Raw genomic sequence first — 26590 nt, 5'->3', positions numbered from 1 at the left:
TGAGAATGAATCATTATTATCATTAGTTATTTCTTACATTTATTATTGTTTTGTTCTTGGCAGCAAATTATCACTATCATTAGTTATTTCTTTCATTTATTAATATTTTTTGTTATTGCCATTGATTTATACCTTACATTATTGCATGTTATTGTGTTGTTTACTTGTGGAGAAAAGGTGGTTTTGACTATACTTACTGTATGTTTCTGTTTTTGTTATCTGGTTATGTCACATTGTGAATAGGTGTTGGTGTTTTCAGGAGTGTTCACGCTTGTCTTTAAACTTGAAAAAAAAAGGTGTATTTCTGATATAAAATAAAAAACAACAACAATAATAATTCAAAATGAGTAGTAAAATATGTCACTATGAATTACATCCCCACACTTCAGATGATGATCGGAGGTCATTAAGACCCAGGTATGATTTTCAAAACAATACCGAACAGTTACGTGACATGATTTACAACAAATGTTACCGTCTGATCCGCTTAACATGGTGGATAGATTACAAGAGCTTATAGATGAACAACACGAATGGTTAGGTGCAGTTATAAACAGCAATGAACAGGGCCTTCTAATAATGACCCCTCAGGTTATGATCCCTCAGTTCCAGATATGGGTCTCAAGTTAGGGCTGTCACTTTTTATTCGATATTCGAATATGCATTCGAACATGACGTGAAGTATCCGTAATCAAACTATAAATAAAATAATCTGTTTTTAAAATGCCATGTGTAGCGCATTTTTTACAGTCTATGATTAGACCGTTTGTTTTTTATTTTATTCTTTGCCATCTTATCCAGTAGAGGGCACTCTAGATGTATTGTAGCGTAGGCCCATGACCAAATCAAGCGAATAATAGCTAGTAGCCAGGCATGTCTGTGCGCTCCGAACGTGTCTTCTCCACCGCGGGGAACATTGTAAATAAAAAGAGAGCTGCACTTGATCCAGGTCAAGTTGATAGACTGGTGTTTCTTGCAAACAATATTAAGAAATGAATTAGGCTAGGCTTAAATCAACTCAACTTCCTAACCTTACTCCTGCTGCTGTTTAAGTTCTTAAACTGTCACGTTATTGTTTGTGCCTGTTCTGAATCGTTTTTTTTTTCTTTTTTCATTCAGCCTAATGTATTGGTATATGCATAGTGGCACTTCATATAAGTTGATAACCTGCTGTTTCAAACATTAAGTAAAATAATAATAATAATAATCCAGTTAGTCCTGTATATGACTCACTGTTAATACATTTGTGATTGAATATCCATTAGGCTACAGTGGTTTTTTTATGCGGGTGGGGGGTTATGTAGATATTCTATATATTGCAAGATATTCGATATCCGTTCAAATTAGATTTTTCTCAAAAGTGACAGCCTTAGTCTCAGTCAGCCTTGCAATATATAGAATATTGAGAGAAGGAGGTTGTGTGGGTGATTTTACGATTGTCCCAAGTTTAAGGGTTTAGAAATTCGCAGAACTTTAAATTTTCATGAAATAAACAGATGATTTTGCAGCTTATAATATAATATTTTGAATGAGATTGTAGCGTTTTCCAGATTATTAGCTGGTGAGGTTTTTTTATTTTTTAACATATCTCTGCAAGGTGTAGGTTTCCCCACAGATATTAATGCCATTCTAATGCCTGACAACAATCACAATGTAAATGTATTTGTTGACCAAATCGAACGGGCAGTTCAAAGCAATACGGATGTGGGTTTTGATACCAATTTAGAGTTATGTATCTCTGTAGCGCGAAACAAACAAGGTGGTGCTGGTGTGCGTAGGAAGTTGAACGACCTAGCTCATAATCAGGTCAATTTCGCAGACAATATGTGTTTTAGTGCATGCATAGCTTACTTTTTAAGTCCCGACGCCGAATTGATGACAATAGCCAGAAATATACATACTGATCTGGGTTATGACCACTGGGATAAAATTGCGTTGCATGATGTTTCTAAATTTGAAGCCTTTCTAGACCTGAAAATAGTTATCTTTCACGGATTGGGTTCAGGTAAATTGGAAGTTTATAAAAATACGGATGAGATACATCACAAGATGTTACATTTGTATCTGCATGAAGATCATTATTATGGGACAAAAAATCTGAAAGGTTTCTTAGGTTACTCGTATGTTTGTGAGTACTGCTATCAAGGGTTAGTGATCATGCTTTACATTATTGCAAATTTACATGTAATGTGTGCACAAACAAGTCGTGCTACACGCATCTTAAGAAATCGCTACAATGTGACCAATGTTTGAGATATTGTAGATCTGATTTCTGTTATGAAATGCATAAACAAGCAAAAATTGACGGTTTGAGGTCTCAGTGTGATCTCAAAAAATACTGTGACAAATGTTACAGACAGTACAGAGCAAAATGTATAGATGTATGATTTATGAAAACGGCCGGTTTCGGCAAATTATATTTGTGCATCAACGCAAGCTGGCGTTGAGTTTACAGCAGAAGGGGTAGACTGTGTAGATCAGATGGTCAAGCATTTTAGACGATCAAAATTTGAGGGTTTCGAGACTTTTATATTGCTAGAGTATTTCACTAGTCAAGGAATAGCGCCAAAAATCATACTCCAAGGCTGTAGACTTGTTTACATGTATGACCAAGCCTTTAAAAAGAGATACATCGCCAGCTATAGCTTCTTGCCGATGAAATTGTCAAAAATGACCTCTGCTTTAAACCTAAACACCAGCGAAAAAGGTTTCTTTCCACATCATTCTAATCACATGCAGAATGCAAATTATATCGGCCCATATCCGTCAAAAGAATATTTTGGATATCAGACGATGTCTGACGCTGAATGTGCGAAATTTGATTTGTGGTACGAGAGCATAGCAGGAGAGGTGTTTGACTTCAAAAAGCAACTAGCCTTGTACTGCAAGAATGACGTAGTTTTGCTACGAGAGGCATATATGAAATACAGAAAAGAGTTTATAGAGTGTACAAACGTAGACCCTTTCAACTGTAAATTAAATTTGGACTGTATCATGAGGACGGCTATTAATAGGCTGATAATGGCGACAGAATGGCTTTGAAGTTTTTAGGGTGCTTCTGGCACGGACATTGTTGCTGTATTAATCCTAAAGAATTGATTTCGGTGTCGAAAACACCTTTTGGCATACTCAGAAGACAATCTTATAATAAGATGAAGGTTTACTGTAATACCTATAACCTCAAAGTGCACAAGCTTTGGGAATGTCAGTGGGAGGACAATGTCATTGCTTTTATGAGCAATTATAATGCGCCAATGAGACTGAACCCCAGATAATCACTTTTTGGGGAGAGAACGAATGCCCTCCATCTGTACCACGAGACCACCGCAGGCGAATGTGTGTCATACAGTTAGGTGGACATCCAAAAGGCCCCTTTTACCGCCGCACGTACCGCCGCCGCAGTGTCTGTAAAGTGCATTTGCAGCTTATGACCGCTGAGTGGCCCTTTAACCACAAGTTATAAAACATTTGACGGCTTCTCTATCCTTATGTAAAGTCGTGTAAAACCTACCCTATCGGACATCCCGAGGTAATTTTTTTATTTTTTATTATTATTTTAAGAAATGCATCTCAAGCACAGTAAAAGTATCAGATGGCTGCATAATGAAATGAATGGAAAAAAGCAAAAATTAAACAAGCATAATAAATACTAACATACAGATGTACATATAATCACAATAACATATGTATATACATATAGACAACTAAATAAACCAGAAAAAAGTGGGTTTTATCCAGAGCTCCAATATTTCAGGAAAAGTTCAGGTTTCATTCTTACTCCAAATTTAATCTTTTCAAGTTTAAGGGCAAAAAGTAGGTCAAAAACCCACTGATGGTAGTTTGGAGGAGATGGCAGCTTCCAATTGATTAGTATAAGGCCTGGTTCACAACGGACGCCGAAGCGACACGGAAGCGGCGCGGAACGGAAAAGCACGCGCGGTCCGGCGCCTGCCTGTTCACACCAGATGCGTATTCTCCGCGCCGGTCGACAAGCGCTTCTGCTCAGTTGTTGTTTATTCAGAGCACATCATGGGTAAATAAATAACCTCCTAAAATGAATACACCATGTTTCTGTAACCAAGAAGTTATGAAGTTAACCATGTGCGTGCGTGTGTGTGTGTGTTTTTTTTTTTCATCTTTCTAGTCTGTTTAGATACACAAATATGATCGCATTTGTCACTCGCAGTATTTTAATTTGAAAATTGCTTATATTTTGACAATTGACCGGATTGTCTCGTGTTTCTTGGTGTGACTTCCTGCCGGAATTGACGTGGATCGCTTGCGGCTCGCGCAAAAAATAGACCAGACACCGAAAATGGCGCTTCACGGCGCGTGCTGGCTGCGGCGCGGCGCTCCGCGTCTGGTGTGAACGACACCATAAGTTAACATGGGCGCTGAAAGGAAGCGGCCTCCGTTCCGCGCAGCTTCGGCGTCGCTTCGGCGTCCGGTGTAAACCAGGCCTCAGTCTTCTAGCCAACAGTGTGCAAAGTGCAATATTACCCCTTTCTAAAGATGTGAGTTTAAAGCTGTCAATGGGTTGGGATCTATCACTGTGGTAAGAATTTCTGAAATACAACTAAAAATTCCCCCCCAAATCCTTAAATCCTTAATAAAAAATAAGGACAGAACTAGAAAGAATGAAACGGAGAGGCTGGCTCCGCAACACAACGTGGGCAGGTGGGGTCTAAATCAGGAAATATCTTGCCAAGTTGCACCCTAGACCAATGAATATGATGCACTACCTTAAACTGAATAAGCCTGTGTCTAGAGCTAACTGAAGAAGAATGTATCCTTTTTAAGATAGTGTGCCAGGTTTCTTCTTCTAACGAAATACTCAAGTCCTGCTCCAAAAGAGACTTTAATGTCCTGCTAGACGGGGTTTGATTGTCATTTATTGTGCTGTAAATCCTTGAAATGGCACCCCTTATACATGTATGCTGGTCTAAAATACACTCCAAGACACCTCTAGGAGGGACAGAAGGGAATTCAGGAAAATGTTAACGGGCAAAGCTCCGAACTTAAAAATATCGGAATAAATGTGAATTGGACAAAGATAATTGATTAAGTTGGTCAAATGAAGCAAAGTTATTATCAATAAATAGCTGATCAATTATAACTAGACCCTGTGACTTATAAATTTTTAAAGCTCCATCAAAAAGAGAGTTTGGAAAGAAAGCGTTTCTGGCAATGGGTGCAGCTGAAGAAAGACCCTTAAGCTCTAGAGCTCTGCGGAACTGAGTCCAAATCCTCAGAGAGTGTTTAACAATTGGATTATTAATTGAGATACTATGAGTAGGAGGGATAGAAGAACAGAGCAAAGATGTCAACGTAATTGGGGAACAACAAACAGCCTCTATTTGCACCCAGAGAGGTTTACACAATTGCAAATCATGCCGGCACCAGTACAGTAAGTTTCTAAAGTTGGCTGCCCAGTAATACGTTTGAAAGTTAGGCAAAGCCAAACCTCCCACCTCTTTTGGCTTAACAAGATGTTTTAGACTTATTTGCCTTGGCTTGTTATTCCAAATAAATGACGAGAGTTTTTTCCCAGACATAGAAAAAATGACTTAGGAACAAATATGGGCAAACATTGAAATAGATATAAAAACTTGGGAAGAATATTCATTTTGATTTCATTTACCCTTCCTATCAGTGAGAGAGGAAGGGGTTTCCATGATAAAAACATAGATTTTGTGAGATCAAATAAAATTCGTTTTAAATAACTTTTAAATAAGTCAGCATGTTTACGAGTCACTTGAACAGTTGAAAGTATCTAAATTGGTTGTTAACCACTCTGAATTGGAAATCTGAATATGAGAGATTTGATGCAGCAGAATTTAATAATTTACTCTTGGAAAAATTTAATTTATAACCTAAAAAATACTAAATGAGTCCAATATTAAAAGAACTCAAGGAATCGAGACTAGGGGATTGGATAAAAAATAAAATAAGATCATCAGCATATAAAGAAACCCTCTGTTCTAGACCAGCCTGAAAGATGCCTTGCACCTCTGGGTCAGCACGTAATGCAATTGCCTTTGGTTCAAAGGCAATAGCAAATAAAAGGGGGAAAGGGGACAGCCCTGCCTTGTGCCTCGATACAGTGGAAAAGGATCTGAAATAATATTGAGTGTACAGATGCTTTGGGGGAAGCATAAAGGAGCTTTGTCCAAGAGATTAATTAAACCAAATCCAAACCTCTCCAAAACATTTATAAGATAGCCCCACTCGATGCAGTCAAATGCTTTTTCAGCATCTAGTGAGACCAAAACTTCAGCATTGTTGGAATGGGATGAATACAAAACATTAAAAAGGCGCCTAATATTTAAAAAAAAGAGTGTCTGTCCCAAACAAAACCGGTTTGATCAGGTGAAATGAATCCATGTAAAGTTTTTTCGAGCCGAAAGGATAATACTTTAGCTAGTATCTTGTAATCACAATTTAAAAGCGATATGGGGCGATAAGAACCACAATCTAAGGGGGGGGGTTTATCTTTCTTAAGAATTAATGAAATAGTAGCTTGATAGAAGGTTGGGGGCAACTTAGAATTCTGAAGGCTCTCAAAAAAAAAAAAAAAAAAAGCAACACAGGCCATAGTAATTTAGAAAATGCTTTCTAAAAATCAGATGGGAAATCGTCGGGACCCGGTGCATTGCCTGTTTTCAAGAAAGCAATCGCATGAGCTATTTCTTCGATTTGAATATCCTCATCCAAAAAAATCATACAAAGTCTTCTCTACAGTGGGGAAATCTAATTGATCTAAGAATGTTTTCATTAAAGATACATCTTGAGGAGATTGCAAGGTGTACACATTTCCATAGTATTGTTTAAATTGAGAGTTTATTTCTTTATAGTCAGTGGTAGTAATTCCTGTGGGTAATTTAAGTTGGTGTATCAAGTTTGATGTTTGCAATTTACAAATTTGATAATCTAACAATTTACCTGTCTTATCACCAAACTCACAGACAAAAACAAAACAAAAAGTATTCTTAACTTCATAAATCTAAAAAAATATAATAAATATATATGTTGAGCTCGTAAAAACAAATGCTCAGCCTCTTCCATCAATAACAGATCATATTTAGTCTGCAAAATCTGACGCTCTTTATAAAGGTTGGGAAATGGGTTCAGTGAGTACTGAAAATCAATAGCTGATATAGAACTAGATAATTCATCTAGTTGCATTTTTTGATCTCTATTTTTATAAAGACGAATATGAAATTATGCAACCTCGAAGATAACATTTTAAAGGTCTCCCAAATGGTATAACAAGCCATACCCTGAGTACTATTGAGTTCCGAACCGAACTGAACCGTGACACAAGTATATCGTATCGAACCGAACCGTGAATTTTGTGAACTGTTACACTCCTACTAAATACAAATACTCTGGTTAAATATGTTAAATATGCACTGTTATAAACAGTGTTGGGGAAAGTTACTTTTAAAAGTAATGCATTACAATATTGTGTTACTCCCTTAAAAAGTAACTAATTGCATTACGTTAGTTTTATAGAAAAGTAATGTGATACTTTACTTTTGCGTAAATTTTTTCCCCACCTGGGCTGGGCTTGTTTTTTTATAACACAAAATTTTTTTTTTTGGCAAATCTAACTTTCACACCAACAGTGAAATAATAAGCCTCAGGCTGAAGGAAATGCAAATTCACACGTGTACAGTAGAGGAAAGCAAACCTTTATATCTATCTATAGTCATTTTTGCTTATTTAACTGAATCAACAAAGGTCAGAAGAAAGTACATTGGTCAATAAAGTGAGATTAAATGCATAACAATTAATTTTTTATTTAACAAATTTAGTTATTGGAGGTTTGGTAACTAGTATACTAATTCTGCATTTAACTGATTTTATTCATTTTGAAGACATATTTACTCTCAAAATCATTTTTTGCATCTAGTCTTTGTCGATGTTTTGTTTTCAACAATATCAGTGCAGAAAAGCCTGCTTTGCAAAAAATATATAAATGAATTATCACTATTATCACGCCTAATTAGAACAGGGCAGGGGGCTATTGTGATACAGACGTGCTTGTAAAATGAAATTAAATCATTGTAAAAGGAGTAATTTATAGCTTGCAATGTGGAATTTTATTTCTTAAAAAAACTTTTCCATGTGAAGTTTACCTTAGTTAAATACGTAAAAATAATAAAAAGACAATCTTTTCCCCCGCCAGTACAAACATTCTCTCGCGCACCCCTGGTGGTCAGTCTGCGCACCACTAGGGGTGCACACACCCCAGTTTGGGAAACACTGCGCTAGAGTAAAACTCTGCCTTCTGTTCAATACTACCTTTCACTGGGAAATACGTCACAACACTGAAATAAACTTCAGGTTCACCCAGACTTTTAAGTAAGAGATGCAAAAAGTTAAGAACATTTTGCTTTCTCTGGGGAATAAGAGTACGTTTACATCCATCTTCTTAATGTCATCATTCTTAATAAACCAACAATGCATGTTGTCACATAAATGCTAAAGTCGGACAGAGCAAGCTTTTCGCAAGTGCAAACTCAATATTTCTTGAAATGTGTTTTCATCTGGTGCAAATGTACTGTCAAAATCTAGAACCTTGTAGAGGGCATGCTGTAGGTGTGCACTGGATCTGCTTGTTTATATATTTGGATACTGCCAATATACATATACCAGTCATTACCAGTCATTACTTGAAATTAATTAATAGAATCTTGAAAGAAAAGAAAGAAAATTTTACTTTATCATGATTTTCTTGTGCTTGCACTGCCCTAATCTTTGATCTTTTTCTATCCCGAAACAGGATGCCTGCTGAAAGAGCAATAGAGGACTGAGCCAACACACACACACAACACACACAAACACACACACACACACACACACACACACACACACACACACACACACACTTTAGAGTTTTTTTTTTTTTTTTAGGCATAATTCTGATTTGATTTTGCTTTATTTGTTTTAAACATTCAATTTGTATTATTTTTTTTAAAATGAAATAAAAGTTCAATTTGAATAATTTGTCTTAAATTTGGAAATCATGCTTTCTATGGTATATTGCTTAATGATTTTTACGTGGATTTCACATGAAGTTACATGTTTATGTGGGGTGTAGGTTTAACAAAGATATTGGATGGGTTTCCATGGATTTCACATGGGACTTTTAAGTTTTACATTTAATCTCATTGGTTTCACATGTGATTTTAGGGTTCACATGGGACTTTTACGTTCCACATGTGATCTCATGGGTTAAACATGGGATTTTAGATTTCACATTGGACTTTTACGTTTTACATGTGATCTACATGTGATCTCATGGGTTTCACATGGGAATTTCAGGTTTCAAATGCAATTACTGGTTTCACATGGGAATTTTACGTTTCACATGTGATCACATGGGAATTTCAGGTTTCACATGTGTTTACAGGTTTCACATGGGAATTTAACTTTTTACATGTGATTGCATGGGTTCCACATGTGATTATAAGTTTAACATGGGAATTTTAAGTTTCACATGTGATCTCATGGGTTTCAAATGGGAATTTCAGGTTTCAAATGCAATTACAGTTTTCACATGGGAATTTAATGTTTGACATGTGATTGCATAGGTTCCTCATGTGATCACATGGAATTCACATGTGATTATGGGAATTTCAAGTTTCACATGTGATAGGTTTCACATGGGAATTTTACGTTTCACATGTGATCTCATGGGTTTCACATGTGATTATAGGTTTCACATGGGAATTTTACATGTGTTTTACATGTGATCACATGCGAATTTTGTTTCACATGTGATCTCATGAGTTTCACATGTGAATTTTGTTTCACATGTGAATTTTGTTTCACATGTGATCTCATGGGTTTCACATGTGATTATAGATTTCACATGGGAATTTTATGTTTCACATGGGTATTTTGTTTCACATGTGATCTCATGGGTTTCACATGTGATTATAGGTTTCACATGGGAATTTTACATGTGTTTAACATGTGATCACATGTGTTTCACATTTGAAACACATGGGATTCACATGTGAAACACATGTGCTCACATGTGTAAATGTTCCAAAAGCACACATTTCCCATGTGCAAAACGTGTGTTTCACATGTGATCCACATATTTCACATGTGCTTTTAACATGTTTTCACATGTTAAATTTCACATGTGCAAAATCACATGTGTATGTGGTCACATGTGACCACATGAGTTTTTGCACATGTGAAATTCATGTGTTTTTTCTGTAAGGGTACTATGCTTTCATATGAACAGTTCTGCAGATATGGAAGGAGTTTATTATCTAGAAAAAAATAATCAATTTGTGAATAAGAATGATTTACTTGCGGAAAAAAATAGTATTTCCTTGCTGAAGGATTTAAAAAGCAAAATGGATCACGAATACCATAGCTATGCAGAAAAGACTGAATAATCACTGCACATTTTAAAAGAGATAACTTTTTCTCGAGGACCTGTCTATTCGTGGACACATCACACAATTAAAATCACTGCCCATGATTAATGAATGAGAGTGAAGGTCAGGTATACATGTGAAAAGGAGGTCATAAATGAAATAGCAGCATAATTTGGGGCATAGACATTAGCAAGAATTAGGGGGGTTGAAAACAATGTTCCTGTTACAATTACACATCTGCCCCTATGATCTGCAATTACTTGTGATACAGCAAACGGAGTGGATTTATGAGCTACCGTGAGGAAAAACCTCAATGTGCGTGCGAGATATTGTGATTCTTACCTCGGACGCATCTCCGCAAAATAATATATACAGCTTAAGTATTACGATTTCTGATACATATAAAATAATACTTATAATCCTATATAATTATATAAATTATAACTATCCTCAAATAATAAATCCTAACATATTAAACCACGCATCTAATAGGTGAAGAGAACAAGTCAATCTTTTGTTTGTTATCTGGCTCGGCTTGGTGTTCATCTTCAGTTCTCTCTTCAAAGCAGTTCAGTAAGTGTACTGTTTGAATAAATGAATTACTCTGGGATATTGGTTATTGTTTTGTTTTAACTCAGAGGGAGTGTCAGCCACATTAAAAAAGTTAACAGCTTAAGTCATTTGTGGATTAATGCTTATGCGAACCATTTCAAACGATTCAGTTCGATTCGGTGAACTGGTTGAAGAAGATCTGGTTACATCGAATGATTCGTTTGCGAACCGGATATCACTACACTTCAGTGTTTTGAAATCTCACAACAGACCGGAAGAGAAGACAATGCTGAATAAAGTCGTAGTTTTTGCTATTTTTGGACCAAAATGTATTTTCGATGCTTCAAAAAAATTCTAACTGACCCTCTGATGTCACATGGACTACTTTGATGATGTTTTTATTACCTTTCTGGACATGGACAGTATACCATGCACACAGTTTCAATGGAGGGACTGAGAACTCTCGGACTAAATTTAAAATATCTTAAACTGTGTTCCGAAGATGAACGGAGGTCTCACGGGTTTAGAACGACGTGAGGGTAAGTTATTAATGACATAATTTTGATTACTGGGTGAACTAACCCTTTAAGACGTATCGCAAATTCAAACAGGAGGCTTCAGGTTTTCTGTCACACGTAGTGACAGATGGTGACAAGGAGTCTTACGTCAGAGGTTATTTTGAGAAGGAGGGAGTTCAGCTTGACATTGACAAAATCGCACTCAACCCCGCACGCAGATCTATAAATAAATATTTATTGAATTCGCTTTGGGGTAGGTTTGGACTTAGGTGTAATCAAGCTACAGCGGAGCTTTTAACAGATTCTGAAGATTTCGCCCGCTATATCTTTGGAATATTAGGGATGTTAACGTGTTCATCGCCGCATTTACCACAGCTTATGTGCGTTTGGAGTTATACGATCTTATTGATCAGTTAGAACCCTGTGTTTTTTACGTAGATACAGACAGCGTTATCTTTGTATCGAAAGATGGAGATTGGACCCCTAAAACATTTGCATATCTTGGTGAGCTGACGGACGAACTTGACAAAGCAGATTTCATAACGACTTCACGTCAACTGGAAGAATCTTACGGCTTTAGAACGGTGAAAAATAAAGTCACTCTAAAAGCTAAAGGGGTCAAGCTGCATTCTGCTAATGCAAAAGTTGTCACTCTAGAAAGCATGACATGTCTGATACAGGGGTATGTAACATCACGTGACACTAGCCACCTGCACACTCGTACAGAGACCATTGTGCGGAATAAAATGAAATTCACGCTGAATAATAGAGCAATTTTGAAAAGATTCAAAGTGGTATATGACAAGCGAGTGCTACTACCTGACTACACCACACTTTCTTATGGCTACTAATGTTATTTCTAGCTCACAAAATGTGTATGTTGAAGAGATTTTGACTTCCGTCTGCAATTTCCATTTTCAACCGTAATCTCTGGTCCTTCTGGAAGCGGGAAGTGGTATTTGTGAAAAAATGTATCAATGTAAGTTGATCAATGTAAAAATTTACAGTATTGTAATTTTATACAATTGTTGGCAGCCTTTGTGTGAAGAACTAAAATTTAGTTCAAACGATGAACTCTCGCGAGCTTTCACACAATATGTTCATCATAAATCATTTTCCCTCATATTGATAACCCAGAATCTGTTTTCTCAAGGTAAAACCAGCAGGACTATCACGCTCAATACTCACTACCTTGGTTTGTACAAGAGTCCAACAGACTGGATGCAAATAATGACTTTAGGATGTCAGATTTACCCAGTAAATACAAAATTCTTTATGGAATGTTATAAGGATGCTACCAATCAACCTTGTGGCTTCCTTTTGATTGACTTTAAAGCTAAAACACCAGAGCGTTTTTCGTCTCAGATCAGGGTTGTTTTCAGATCAACAGGTGGTGTGAGAAGGGTCTGGCTGCAGACTTGCACTTGCACTTTCAGACTTGCATTCTCAGACTTGCACTCTCAGACACTTGCGCTTCCGCTAGCGACGTCACTTGCAGTCTTTAATTTTTTTATTTTGTTCTATTTATTGATACATTTTAGTTTGAATCTCTCAACATTTTACAACAGTAGTCAGGTGGTGAAGACAAGAAAAAAGAAACTAAATTACAACTAAATTTAACTAAATTACTAAATTACCTGCTCCCGACGAGCTGGATGGCGCCTTGAATGGCAGACACCGCAGTCGGTGTGTGAATGTGTGTGTGAATGGGTGAATGTGAGGCAAATTGTAAAGCGCTTTGGATGGCCATGTGGTCTGTTGAAAGCGCTATATAAATGCAGTCCATTTACCATTTACCATTTTTAATTCACACTCTCTCGATACTACTGACTGGTTATCTTTAAAAATTATTATTTATTTTTTTGTAAATATGTTTGAAATAATTGTGTTATGTTACATAAATTTTTTGATGTTAATAAAAAAAAAAAAGACGGAAAAAAGATGTCTGGCTATATTGTCTTTATTTATACAGTACAACCATATAGAGGTCTTCACGGGTCCAAAAATTTGTGCCAGAACCCGAGAGAGACCCGTAATGTACTACACCAAACCGACCTGGACCCGTCTATTATTTCAAAAGCTGGACCTGGACCCATGTAGATCCGGGAAATATCTACCCGGACCCGAGGAAAGTTATCCATGTTATTCTGCTCGTTATTCCAAGTCCAAGCTTAATCCACTCATTATTTCAGCTTCAAAAGTCCACTTGATGTCACGGTGACGGATGACATAGGCAACTGTGCTAATGTACATTCAGACTCGAGTTAACTCGCATAATAACTTTGACTGTTTGCACTTTTGAACTATAATAATGATCGCTCGTTCAGTGCCATGGCCGCTGACGCTATCATCTCTGTGCTCTCTGCTCTGCATCGACTCTGTATCTGACCACTAAAACTTAGACTTAAAGTTATACCACTAAGATTAAACGGTTCATTTATATTATTATAAAAATGGGAGAAAATGTTTGGAATATTAGGACTACTAGAGCCCCAGATACAGATCCCCTGTAAAGACCTTGTCTCAGACAACCACCAGGACAAGACCACAAGAAACAGATGATTCTTCTGCACAATCTGACTTTGCTGCAGACTGGAATTGAACTGCTGGTTTTGTCTGGTCAGAGGAGAACTGGCCCCCCAACTGAGCCTGGTTTCCCCCAAGGTTTTTTTCTCTTTGAATGAGAAGGTGTGTCCAAACTTTTGGTCTGTACTGTATATATATATTTTCTCATTAATTTTTAACACATCTTTAGTTATGCGGTGGCACAGAGTTAGACCCTTTTGACTCCACACAGAAACAGCTACGCGTGTGGCATGACATCACTTTGTTTTCAAGAGCTGGTGTGAATAAATATAGATTCAAACTCAGAGACATGATAGTCTGCGCATGACCTGATATTTCATTCGGACCCAGAATACAGCGAGATGAACATCACAGAGCGCTAAACTCTCATGCAGTGTGTGTTTCATTCATAACATTTCCTAATATGAACAAAAGCGTCCAGCTATTGCTGTGGTGCTCACAGGAAAACTGAAACTTATGCAAACACGAAGACAATAATATACGATCACGACAATAAATGGTTTTTCAAGTCATTTCCAGCAGGTGATAAATAAAGTATATAAACAATGCAGTGCTAATTGACATAGCATTTATTACAGTATAGAAACTATTCTGCCTTATTATGTGATAAACAGTGTTTGTGGTATAGACGGTTTCATCGGGCGCACGCGCCTGGACCTAAGTAAACTTCCGGTCTGTGTTTTAGTATATCGGTCTGGCTGCAGTGCCTTCTACAAACGCAGTTAAAGTCAAGGTGATGAGTAGACTGAAGTTGGGGTCAGGTGGTTGTGCTGCGGGATGTGTTTCCCATACATTTATTAATTTTTGGAGACTCGCCACAATTTTAAAACCTGATCGATTTTCAAAAAGGCTTCGCTGAATAAACATGAGTAACGTTACGTACTGCACGTTTAATAATAATAATTCCTTACATTTATATGTTTAAATATCAAAACGAGGCACAGGTGTTTTTATTTCGCTGTATTTCTGAAGGAAGACTTGCGTGTTATATGCCTGATAAAGCAGCGTATGAGCGTACCAGCTCTGCTCTGTTTACAACTGTTACTGGGGAAGCCTCTATTTCTCGCGCTTTATGTCTAACGTATGCTTTAAAACATCTCCTGCTGCCAAAGAATGAATTTGCATTTTCATTTAGTCCGCCTGATCCACCCGGCAAACATATGTTGTTTATCATCAAAAATTATCTACTCTAGAGGGACTTGGCTGTTGTTATTGATTCTATTTGGAAGTCTACCGGAAGTTAAGTTAGGTCCAAAAAAGCGCGCATGCGCAGTAACGTTTGTTTATGTTGTGGCCGTTGAAACCGTCTATATAAACAAATCATTATTTGTTATTGTCCAGCATTTATAGATTTCTAAGCCAATTACAAGCTAGAAATTAGAGAAAAATTTAAGTTGCCTATACTACCAGTCAGAAGTTTTTGAACCGTAAGCTTGTTAATGTTTTTTTTTTTTAAAGAAGTCTCTTCTGCTCAGCAAGCCTGCATTTATTTGATCTAAAGTACAGCAAAACAGTAAGATTTTGAAATAAGTTTACTAACCTATATAAAATAGCTGTTTTATATTTGAATAATTTCAAAAATTTAATTTATTGAACATCCTGGATCTGTTTTTTCACTCTTCTTTATTCTTTTTTTATGTATTATAAAAGTATCAGATCGGGACTCGGTATCGATAGATACTCAAAATCAAATGACTCTGAGGCAAAAAAAAACCTGATCGGGACATCCCTAATAAAGTATATATAAGTAATCATGTAATACTTGTTAATGTGATCGCAGAACACTCTGCAGCGCATTCCTGGAGTGACACCATTCCATTCCCCTATGAATAGAGGATCACGCCTAGGGTTGGGAATCCTTAGAAATTTTCCGGTTCCGATTCCGGTTCCACCTTATGGTTCCGGTTCTGATTCCAGTTTTATTAAAATCATTAAACAATTATTAAGAAATAGTGGTAAGGAAAAATGCACAATACTCAACTACTCAATGCTCAATACTGTTAATTACTTACTGTCAACTTTAATTTAAAGGTTGGCAACGTCAAAATGCAACATATATTACAGTGTACAAATCTTCATAAGTAGGGTGGTGTATTTTTTTAAATTTTCTGGTTCGGCTTCTGGTTTCATTTAAATGAAATATGTTTTTTACTATTTTACCTTCACTGAATGTAGCGTTGCTGGGAGGTAGTAAGTAATGCTGAGTAATTCTAGTCCATCAATCAGCATGTGTTTCAAAGTTGATGTTTTTAACACTATCAATAACGTTTTGCTTTTCAAGCAGGAATAAGCTTGTTGGCCAAATAGTCCCTTGAGGGCTGAGACACTTGTTAATTTCCATTAATTAATGAAATATAAACGGTTAAACGTATACACTCTCCATAAAGTCCCTATTTTACAAATAATAATGCAGTCAGGAGATGGTGTGATGCAATGAGTGGTTTCCACATTTTTAAACATTTAAAATGCATTCAAATAAATATTTTCTATCACTTTGCTTATCACTCTTGAAATGACCTGTACACTAAATAATCTAATCCTCATACTTGCATAACAATAGCAGTCTATTTATTTAGTGGTCCAAGTTGAAGCCAGTATGTATATTAATGACAATATGGGACAAATATAATGTCATTTAGTGGTGGCAGGTGCAGCGCGCTGCTGTTAGATGTACAGTCAGACAAAACGATGTGCAGTTATCAAAGGCGCGAGTGCACATACAGTCGTGAGAAACAATGTGTTCGGCAATTAAAGACGGGACCACGCAACGAGTCTGTGGAATGTGCGTTATTGGAATCAGTGTGCTCAGTAATTAAAGAGGCAGGGAGGCGTGTCTGTTATTCGGTTCGTGACATTCTTTACGGCAGCGCTTCTCAATTCCAGTCCTCGCGCCCCACTGCTCTGCATATTTTGCACGTTTCTCTTTGTTAACACACCTGATTCAGATAATCAGCTCGTTAGAAATGAACTCTGTGCATGAACTGTGTTCCAATTGTTCATTGCTCCCTACTCCCTGAGCAGGGGAAATCTGTTGAAGTTTACTTCACATCGAAACATTCATTCACTGATTTGTGCTGTGCAGCGTCTTTAAACATGGACAACTGTGACATCATATACCTCTGTAAATCAATACAATTTAAATTCACGTCTTGCACACTTTAATGCACTTTGATTAGAACATATAGCTACGTTCGCTTCGAACTGGAATCATGGCTGAATATCCTGTGATGTCCACTTCGCAGGGCACTTATGTTCGAATAGAACAAATGTCTGAAGCGCCAAGAGAAACGTTCAAAATGTGCAGAGCAGTGCGGCGCGAGGACTGCAATTGAGAACCGCTGCTTTACGGGACACGCCGAATATTCAGAACACCGGCGCAAGGCTGCTCACAGCGCTTGGTCACGTGTTGCACCAGAACCGTTTTCGGAACCGAAACTTAGAAATTGCTCACAGTTCCGGTTCTTTTCAAAGAACAAAACCGGTTCTGAATAAGAACCGGTTTTCGGTTCCCATCCCTAATCACGGCAGACATAATTGTAAAATAAACACCAATCTTTTACAGCGAAAAACAGATCAGGATCCTCGCTCGTGTCGTATGTGACCCTTTCATCATTGTCCACTGTGCTCAGTCTGACCTCACGGTTGCTCGTCAAAATCGTAACTGCAAATACGATTATCGGATAAATGAAACTCATACTTAACATTGTCCAAAGGTTCGTGGAGGAAATTGGCCAGACATGGTCCATGTTTTATCTTCCTTGGTGCCAGCATTAGATGTCCCATAGCTAACTCAACACTCTTCTCAGGAGTTTTAGGTGATGATGTCTCGGCCATTGTTACAGAATAGTTCTCTAATTTTTTCCAATTCACAAAATCTCAGTTTGTATTTTGCATCTAGGTACGGATAAATTAGCCTCAACAACCCCCCCACCCCCTTTTAAACACTCGTTACAGCCAATTTGATGCTACTATCATACCTCCGGCGTTAGAGGGGCGGGTTGTAGGCGTGGCTTGACTGAAGCGTTCCCGAGCACAGTTTATAAGTGTTGTATAAGGTTGTATGAGTTTGGCAGTGGCGTATAATAGTGTTGTCAAAAGACCCGGTACTTCGGTACCAAGTCGGTACTAAAAAAATGTAAATGTGATGGTACCAGGTTTCTTTAAGTACCGGTAGTACCGAGGTCCCGTTCAAACCCGGTTGAGCGCTATGATTTCCGCGAAGCAGAAAACGAGGACGGAATCTCAAAATCCAGTCATGAAAATGAAACTTACATTTTAATATGGACAGTCATAGAATTTGTCAAAGTTAGCATAAATTAATCAAATCAAATCTCCATATGGACCAGTATCTGTAAATGTTAAGCCGCAAAAGTTGTTTGAAATATGAATCCGTGTTCTGCGCGTCTCTGTGAATTAATGAATGGCAGAGACGTGCGGGTTTGTTTACTACATAGACTGAAGCGCATGACGCTTGCATTAATTTCAGAATCTGAGCTTCAGAGTTTTCTCTCCATGAAGCGATCTGAACTTTTCAGTTCATCTCAATGGACGCACAGCGCACCTGATGCTCTGTAACCTCTTTGTGAAGGCGCACGAATCACCGTCGCTTTACTGATAGCGCTGTTTCTCACACATGCATGATATGATATGAGTATGATAGTAGAATTAGTAGCAGTATTATCTTTTAATTATAATTAATATGATCTATTACTATTTTTTTTACAGAAACCCTCAATGACCAAAAATATCTTAAGCATCACCACCAGTCTTAAGTTCAGTTAAAACTACAAATATGCATTCATTAGGCCTAAAAGTTAATTTTTACATAAAGGCATTGTGCTAGAAATATTACTATTATTTAGTAAAATGTATGTGATACTGCTACTACTGTTGAAAAAATGTATAAAACCCAATTGTAAATAAGTATAAAGAATGGCATTGGTTTTATTTTTAGTGCTAAAAAGTTTTTTTTTTTAATTAGCATATTTTTGTGTTTTGCTTTGGTACCGAAATTGGTACCGAGAACCGTGGATTTTCACTGGTATCGGTACCGAATACTGAAATTTGGGTACCGTGACAACACTAGCGTATAAGGTTGCCCCCGTCGGTTAAGCTCTGTTGGGATATTTTTTCTTTTTTCTTTTTTTCTTTTGTTTAACTCTCTGTCAGTAACAAAATATCGGTTTTTAAAATTGTAGTTAGTGGTAGAGTACAACACAGTTTTGACAAGAATCTTGCGCTGGTGTTTTAATGACGGCGTCTGATGCATTTTCTTTTAGAAATGATGCATTTTCTTTTAGAAATGTCTGATGCATTTTTCTTTTCTCTTGTTTTAACTTTTCACTCAGAGTGACAAACACCAACTTTCCTGGTTTGTAACATTGCTATACTTTCGCTTCTTTTTTGTTTTAGTTTGAGGTAAGGTACAAATGCTATAAACTCTGTAATCTAGTTTTCTTTTCTAACTGGTAACAAACTCTAACACCTTTTTAAATTGTAATGCTACAAGCTACAAACGAATGTATCTGATAGTTTTTTGGCTTGTTTAGTTGTTTTAGATAAATAACCAGTAACCTAATTTTCTTTTTATTTAATTTGAAACAACTTTAACACCTTTTTTACTATTTTCCGAGTACAAAAAACGATCATTAAATTGTTTCGATTTTGTCTATGTTTATAACCTTTTTCTTGATATGCATTGTGTATGTAAAACCTTAATAAAACTTCCCTTATACCATTTTCACATTTTAACAGTTTAAAAGCACATAGTTCCCACGCACAAAAACACTTTTCCCTTGCGAATTCCTTTTAGGATCATAAAAAAGATCTCGGGCTCGGGCAGGGAGGGGGGTCCAAACAGGTATACAAACAGATGCCTTTTATGACCCTCATCAATTTTTTAAATAACCCACCCTGTATCCTCTCTCTATCGTACTTGCAGTTTATTGTATTAGATCAACTTAGGTGATTTAGATAGAATCATCCTACTAACCTATTATACCATTCCCATACAATAAATTGCAAGTGGACACATATCCAACATGCAATGTATTCAATGGGATAGATAAAGTAATGTTAGTGTTTTGATTGTCCACCAATCTATTAAACTGGAACCATATAATAAATTACAATTGGACACATATCCCATTTTCAATATATGAGATTGGTTTAATTGATTGGTGGGCAATCATCCTACTAACCTCATCCCCAATGACCCAATTATCATAAACTCAACTGGAGAGAACGTTTTGATAGGGAACTCTTTGTATTGTGCCCACACTTTCTTTGTTATAATGAGATGATTTGCAAGTGTGTAGAATGCAGTCAGTAAAGTTGCAGCAAGACATTAAGCTCACTCTAAATACACTACAGTAATTACTTCTGATTAGTCATTGCTTCAAACATGCCTGTAATTGGATACGATACTCATCACAGCAAAAACATAAAAACTAGAGCATACACAAGTACCATCACTCCCACCCCCAAATCACAAAACTGACCTATTTTGTATTAAAGGTTTTCATTCCTATGTTCTATAGGTATGTCAAATAAGAGCGTACATGCTATGCCTTTAAATATCAAATAGTAATGAATTTTGTGTAAAAAGTGTTAGGTCTTATTTGCTATACTCAAAGTCATACTGTATAACAGCAAATTATCATTAACCCTCTGGAGTCAATTAACGCGGGTACGCGTAAAATGAGTCATTTTCTCCTGATAACCCAGAAAAGAACTTAAATTACACTTTCAGTTTTAATCGTACAGAAAAGAGCAATACATCAATCGAATCTGTAAAGGGTGTACTTTTTTTGGATACAGACATAATAACAACAAAACGTATAAAATAAAGATAACTTTCTGAAGGATTGTGTGACTGGTAATGATAGTAATGATGCCAAAAAATTAGTTTGAAAGTCAGTTTTGATTGTTCTAATAAACTGTTTAACTGCTCCCCCAAGTGGATATTAAATTATGTTTTGGGTTAATTAAATATATTCTTAATAAACTACAAACATAAAATTATATACATTTATTTTGTTCTCACATTCTTTCTTGTAACTCCTCCCTCACAGTGGCACAGCTGACTGAGAGGCTCATTATGCAGCTCATTATGCAGGCCTTTTTCTTCTCAGGTGTAAATCACAATGATATTCATAATAGTAGACGCCTACTCGCATATGACTTTTACCAACAAAAAGTGTCTTAGAAAATTTAAATCAATATATTGTTTTCTGTAAGTGAGTAAACAAGATGATTTTCACATAATTTAGAAAGAAAAATTCTAGGCTACAAGCTCCAGTTCTCAAAAATCCCGGGAACCAATGTTCTGTATGTGTTTTATGGCTTATCTTATTCAAGTGATTTAACATTTTTAGTTTTTCACTAACCACGCATAACATATTTTTTCTCAAAAATACAATCATGTACATGCATGCATTTCACATTATTATAGCCCAGTTTGTGCTGATTACAGTGAGATTAGACTTTACCCATTTAGATATTTATAAGAAACTGAAAAAAGCACAAATGTCAGGGCATGACAAAACTTCTCCAGGCCCCAAAAATACCCTTAGACTCCAGAGGGTTAAATAACACCATAAGTTATATAAAGAACACAATGTTAAATAACTAATGGGTGTTGTTTTTACAAAAAAAAAAAAAAAAAAAAAAAATAATCATTATTTTCTAAATGCATATTACTTAATTTTTTTAATTTTTTTTATTTAACCTTGTAAATTTTTAACCTCTTAGCCTGCACCCCGACGCCGGCGTCCTAAATTTGTCCCTCAACGCCAGGTGTCAATGTTTACGAATAGATTAAATGAAACGGGACAAATTTAATCTTGGCATACTATATATCAGTGTAAAGATCAAACACCTCAAGCATCTGTAGATCGCTGTTTTTCAATGGAAAGCTTATATAGAATGTATTTGCTAAATTTGTGTTAGCAGTACTAATCATGAATGAAAATGCAGTACATACCAGATTTGATGTAATAACGAATCATAAACACATCCACAGCTGTAAATCCCGGTTAAGTAAGAAAGGTAAGGGTCCAGTGAACGACATCTTATGGAGCATGTTTAGTCCAACTAAGCAACGTTGTAATATGGATGATAATTCCTTTGTTTACGCTTCAGTTCTTCAGGGACAGAATTGTTTGTGTCCATTATGGAATAACTCACGCTCAGACACTGAGTCTTGGTAATAAAAAAACGGCATGGTTTTGTAGCGTACAGTGTGTCAAACACAAACAGAATGAGACAATCCACAAAAAAAAAAAAAAGAAAAAAAAAAAGTGAAAGATAGGTGGAAAGATTGTTTTGATTCTGGCGCTCTCTCATGATGGCTTGTGATGCGCGCTCTGACGCACCTGTCATCTGATGGGGGCAGAACTTAGCGATTGCCTTTTTCTTTATTTGTTTTATTTTTCAACAGTTTTCATATATGTGTGAGTGTGTTTTATGTTGTATGTGCCTGTATCTGCATGATTACCATCTGTCTGAGTGCAAATCAGCTCGCTATTATTGTGTAATCACGGCTATCAATGTAAACGCCATCTATATGAACAGAGTTTGATTTATTGACTTTAAGGCACATTTATTTGATTACCATCTCTATAACAGGCCATCAGCACATCAGCATGTATTTTCATTGTAATTCATTGTAAAGGCTGCATTTCTAGCAAACACAGGATGTTCTGTAATTGACATACAAAGTTAAATCTTTTTTATTTTTCTTACTCAAATAATTCTTATTGTATTTTTCTTGTGCTCAAATAAATTACTTATATAATTTTTAAGTTTCAGTCTATTATTTTATAGTTGAAAAAAACAGTGGTATGTTTAATGACTAAAATAGTTTGTAGAACCCTTCAATACAGTTAGTAAATATTTTTTTATATTCGTGAGGGGGGGGGGGGGGGGGGTTGGTGCTAGACATAGTCTCAGAAAATTGGTTGCATGAATCTCATATTTCATGGTATCTTCTTTAGATTTCAAATATAAACTTATGAGGCATGTGTCTTTCAACCCATCACTTTTCTACATTGCTCCAGGACTGATTTCATGTATTTTTATATCAAATAAAAAAAAATTCAGTGTGGTAAAAAAAATTTTTTTGACCAAATCTCAAAATCCAATCAACAACATAAAAAATTATGCATAAAATCTTCCAATAGAAAACTCTTTTCCCTATTTTTTTTCCCAATAACCAGTTACACTCAGATGTACCTCACAATATTACAAAATTACTTCAATACAAACATACATATCTGAAGGGTGGCATTATAGAGAGGAAACAATACCTTCTTTAGCAGCAAAAGCCTGACTTTCATTAATAATTCTCTGGAGCTCAGGGTTGTAGCGTGTTCCCTCTGGAAAGATGACAAGATACATCTGTACAAAAAACAAACAGTTAAATAGAATGTTACTAAATTATGAGTCTATCACAGTCCTGGGACAATGATAGATTCTAAAGTAGGCATTTCTCAGTTCTGTCATGGAGTGAAAATACAAAACTTGTGAATATCAAATACGGGGAGCAACAGAGAATTCATTTATCCCCCTTGTTTATGAAACAGAAAGGGCTTGGCTCCAACCCATAGTTAGGGATGGCTATCGTTAAGGTTTTAACGGTATTACTACTCTTACCGATACTGCTTAACGGTCCGGTACTTTAATGGTATTCTTATCGGTACTTTGTGTTGTGTGTGCGTGTGTGTGTTTTTTAAGAACAAGTCGAGAACAGAATTAACATTTCTTTCTTTATTTTTTTGTAAAATTAATAAAACAATTATTTGTAGCGCAAGACAGCCATGTTTGAACAAATCTATTATACAAAAAACAAATGAATGTAAAACAAATTAAATAAACTATATTTTTATAAACAGAACTTCCAGTAAGGTTCGCAAACCAGGGAGATTTTACATTTATTTTAAATGACGTGAACAACATTGACTCAAAATGATTTTAGCATACATAACATACCTGACGTAGATGGGGCAACAACCAGAGATGAGCTAGCTAGGCAGTCGAAAACTTTGCATTTCTCTGTCTGCACATAATGCACTTTTGAAAGATGCTTTGACATGTGTTTCCACCCTTACATGCAAAATTTTGTTGCACTTATGACAACGAGTTTTGTCTGCATCAACTCTAGTGAAGTATAACCACACTTTGCAACGTTTTGCTCATGTTTTGCTCTCTCCGCCATCATCACTCTTTGTATTAAGCGGGAGTTTTCGCACTGTTATGCGTGTACCGCGCTCGGTCTTGTTGTGTGTCTGTGTGTGTGACTGAGGCCGGTGACACACTGGCTGCGTGGCGTGATCGTGGCGTTTCTGCTGCGTGTCAGTTGTGTGGCGACTGCTTCGCGTTTTTTTCTTTGTCTTTACACTTCATGTTGAGTATAAATATAAAGCCTACTGATAAAGGACACCGTCAACAGTATTGACGGCAAAATAGACTATGTTTGACAGGTGCAATATTTGAAAATCGATAATTAATTTATTTTTTTTAATTACATTTATATCTGAATATATGTCAACCTATAGACTTTCAAACATCAAAGTGTCATGAATTAATATGTATTTGTATACAAAAAGACATTTAAACATATTTTTCTATTCTATTTTGCCTGGAAACGCTTCCAACACGCTTGCGTGTCGCCTGAAAAAAAAAGCCTTCAGTTCTATTTCTAACATGCACGCATTTTCCGCGCGTCTCACGCAGACAGTCTGCAAGCTCTAACCTGTTAACATGGGAGCCGAACACGCCACGTAGCTGAGACGCTTGCTTGCAGTGTGTCGTCGGCCTGACAGACAGCCTCCGCGGCGCGCATGAGAGATCTCGCAGATCTCACAGACAAATGTCTTAATAATATCGCAAATTAGAAATGTTTGGTAAGATAAAATGTGAACAATAACATTATTAATCAAATCTCTTCGCCATCGTCACTCTTTATTATTAAGCGGGAGTTTTCGTACTGTTATGCGTGTCGTGTGCGTGCGCCGCACTCGTTGTGGTGTGTGTGTGTGTGTGTGACTGACAGACAGCCTCCGCGGCGCGCATGAGAGCTCTCGCAGATCACAGACAAACGTCTTAATATGATCGCACGTTATAAATATTTGGTAAGATAAAATGTGCACAATAACATTAATAAGCAAAAATACATAGTACATTAATTTTTTTCCCTCCAGTACCGAAAGCAGAACCGATAGCGTCAGATCTTACTGATACTACGGTCTTTCATAATTTAGTCCCGGGGCCAGTTTAATACCAGGTTTCGGTACCCATCCCTACCCATAGTATGATAGGAACATTAATGACACAGCTGGATAGCCCAAATAGTGTCATGGGAAAATGTCTTTTAGCCCAGAAAATTCCATACAAGCATTGAGAGAGAAGTAGATAGCACTTTTTAAATGATTTTTTTTAATGTCTGGAGAAGAAAAAATAATCTCAATAAATATCCTATAGTTCATTTAAATTTATCAAATATTATTCCTGTAACTATGTGGCTCCATTCTTGTACTTTATGTAACAACCACTTTGGTAATGCAACTACTGGCAATGGTAATGATAATATTACAATGGTAATGACACACAATGGTAATAGCTATTTATTATCACTACTTTCAGTGCTTGGGCACTAATAACCTTAAGGAAAACAAAACAATAGTGTCCTGCACTACAGGGTTCCAAAACATTTTCCATTTCAAAATTACATACATTTCCAGACTCAAGCTTCCAGACTTCTCTGTAGATTTTTCACACTATATTTTATATTGAAAAAATAAATAAATAAAAAAATAAAAAAATTATATAATATATAGTTTATAACGATTACAGGTTCAAATTTACAATAATAAATTCAGAATTTGATACTATAACAATACTACAAATAGTGTTGTAGCAGTAAAATTTCACATTTCTTGGTACTTTAGTAAAAACTACTGGAACTATTTAATTATTTGAAAATAAATGAATAAACAAACAAACAAATTAGTTTATTATTAATGCTAAAAATAATAACATTTGTACATTTAAACAGCATGTAGCCTTCAAATATTTCTTTTAAGTAAACATTGCTTAAAGGTAAAATGAAAGGTTAGTAATAAAACGGAAAACAAAGAAACTCATTAGAACAAGCGGCAATTCTATTAGTCTGCAATTCTATCGATTCTGACATATCAGATTTTTTCTATCCCATTTATTACTTATGGTTATCACTTTAATAATCATCACAATTTTGGATTCAGATTAGTGAGTGTGTGTGTGTGTGTGTGTGTGTGTGTGTGAGAGAGAGAGAGAGAGAGAGAGAGAGAGACGGTTACACAGTGGAGTCAGCTGTCTTAACCGTCAGTGGCTTATGTACCGCAAAGACATATGAGCTTCATCACGGTGTCTGTCAAGCCTATGTTCCTCTTTTGGGCTTTGAACTGATTGTAAATCTAAGGACATTATTAACTGTCTTTACATTTATTTTGAAAGAAGTTCACGATTATGCAAAGGGGCGTTATATTTCCA

The 26590-nt window shown here is 36.3% G+C and overlaps 1 protein-coding gene across 1 annotated transcript in view; it reads right to left on the bottom strand.

Moving 5' to 3' along the window:
* The window catches only part of LOC132110978 (1-acyl-sn-glycerol-3-phosphate acyltransferase epsilon-like), a 95615-nt gene that overhangs the window by 42416 nt on the left and 26609 nt on the right, over nucleotides 1–26590 (bottom strand). Inside the window, exon 5 of the mRNA XM_059518128.1 lies at nucleotides 23368–23458. Within this exon, the coding sequence (XP_059374111.1) occupies nucleotides 23368–23458 (91 nt within the window). The remainder of the gene's footprint in view (nucleotides 1–23367; nucleotides 23459–26590) is intronic.

This window comes from Carassius carassius, chromosome 30, assembly GCF_963082965.1.
Source record: "Carassius carassius chromosome 30, fCarCar2.1, whole genome shotgun sequence".
Taxonomy (NCBI): domain Eukaryota; kingdom Metazoa; phylum Chordata; class Actinopteri; order Cypriniformes; family Cyprinidae; genus Carassius; species Carassius carassius.
Note: the sequence above shows the minus strand (reverse complement) of the source record. Positions and strands in the feature narration are given on the sequence as shown.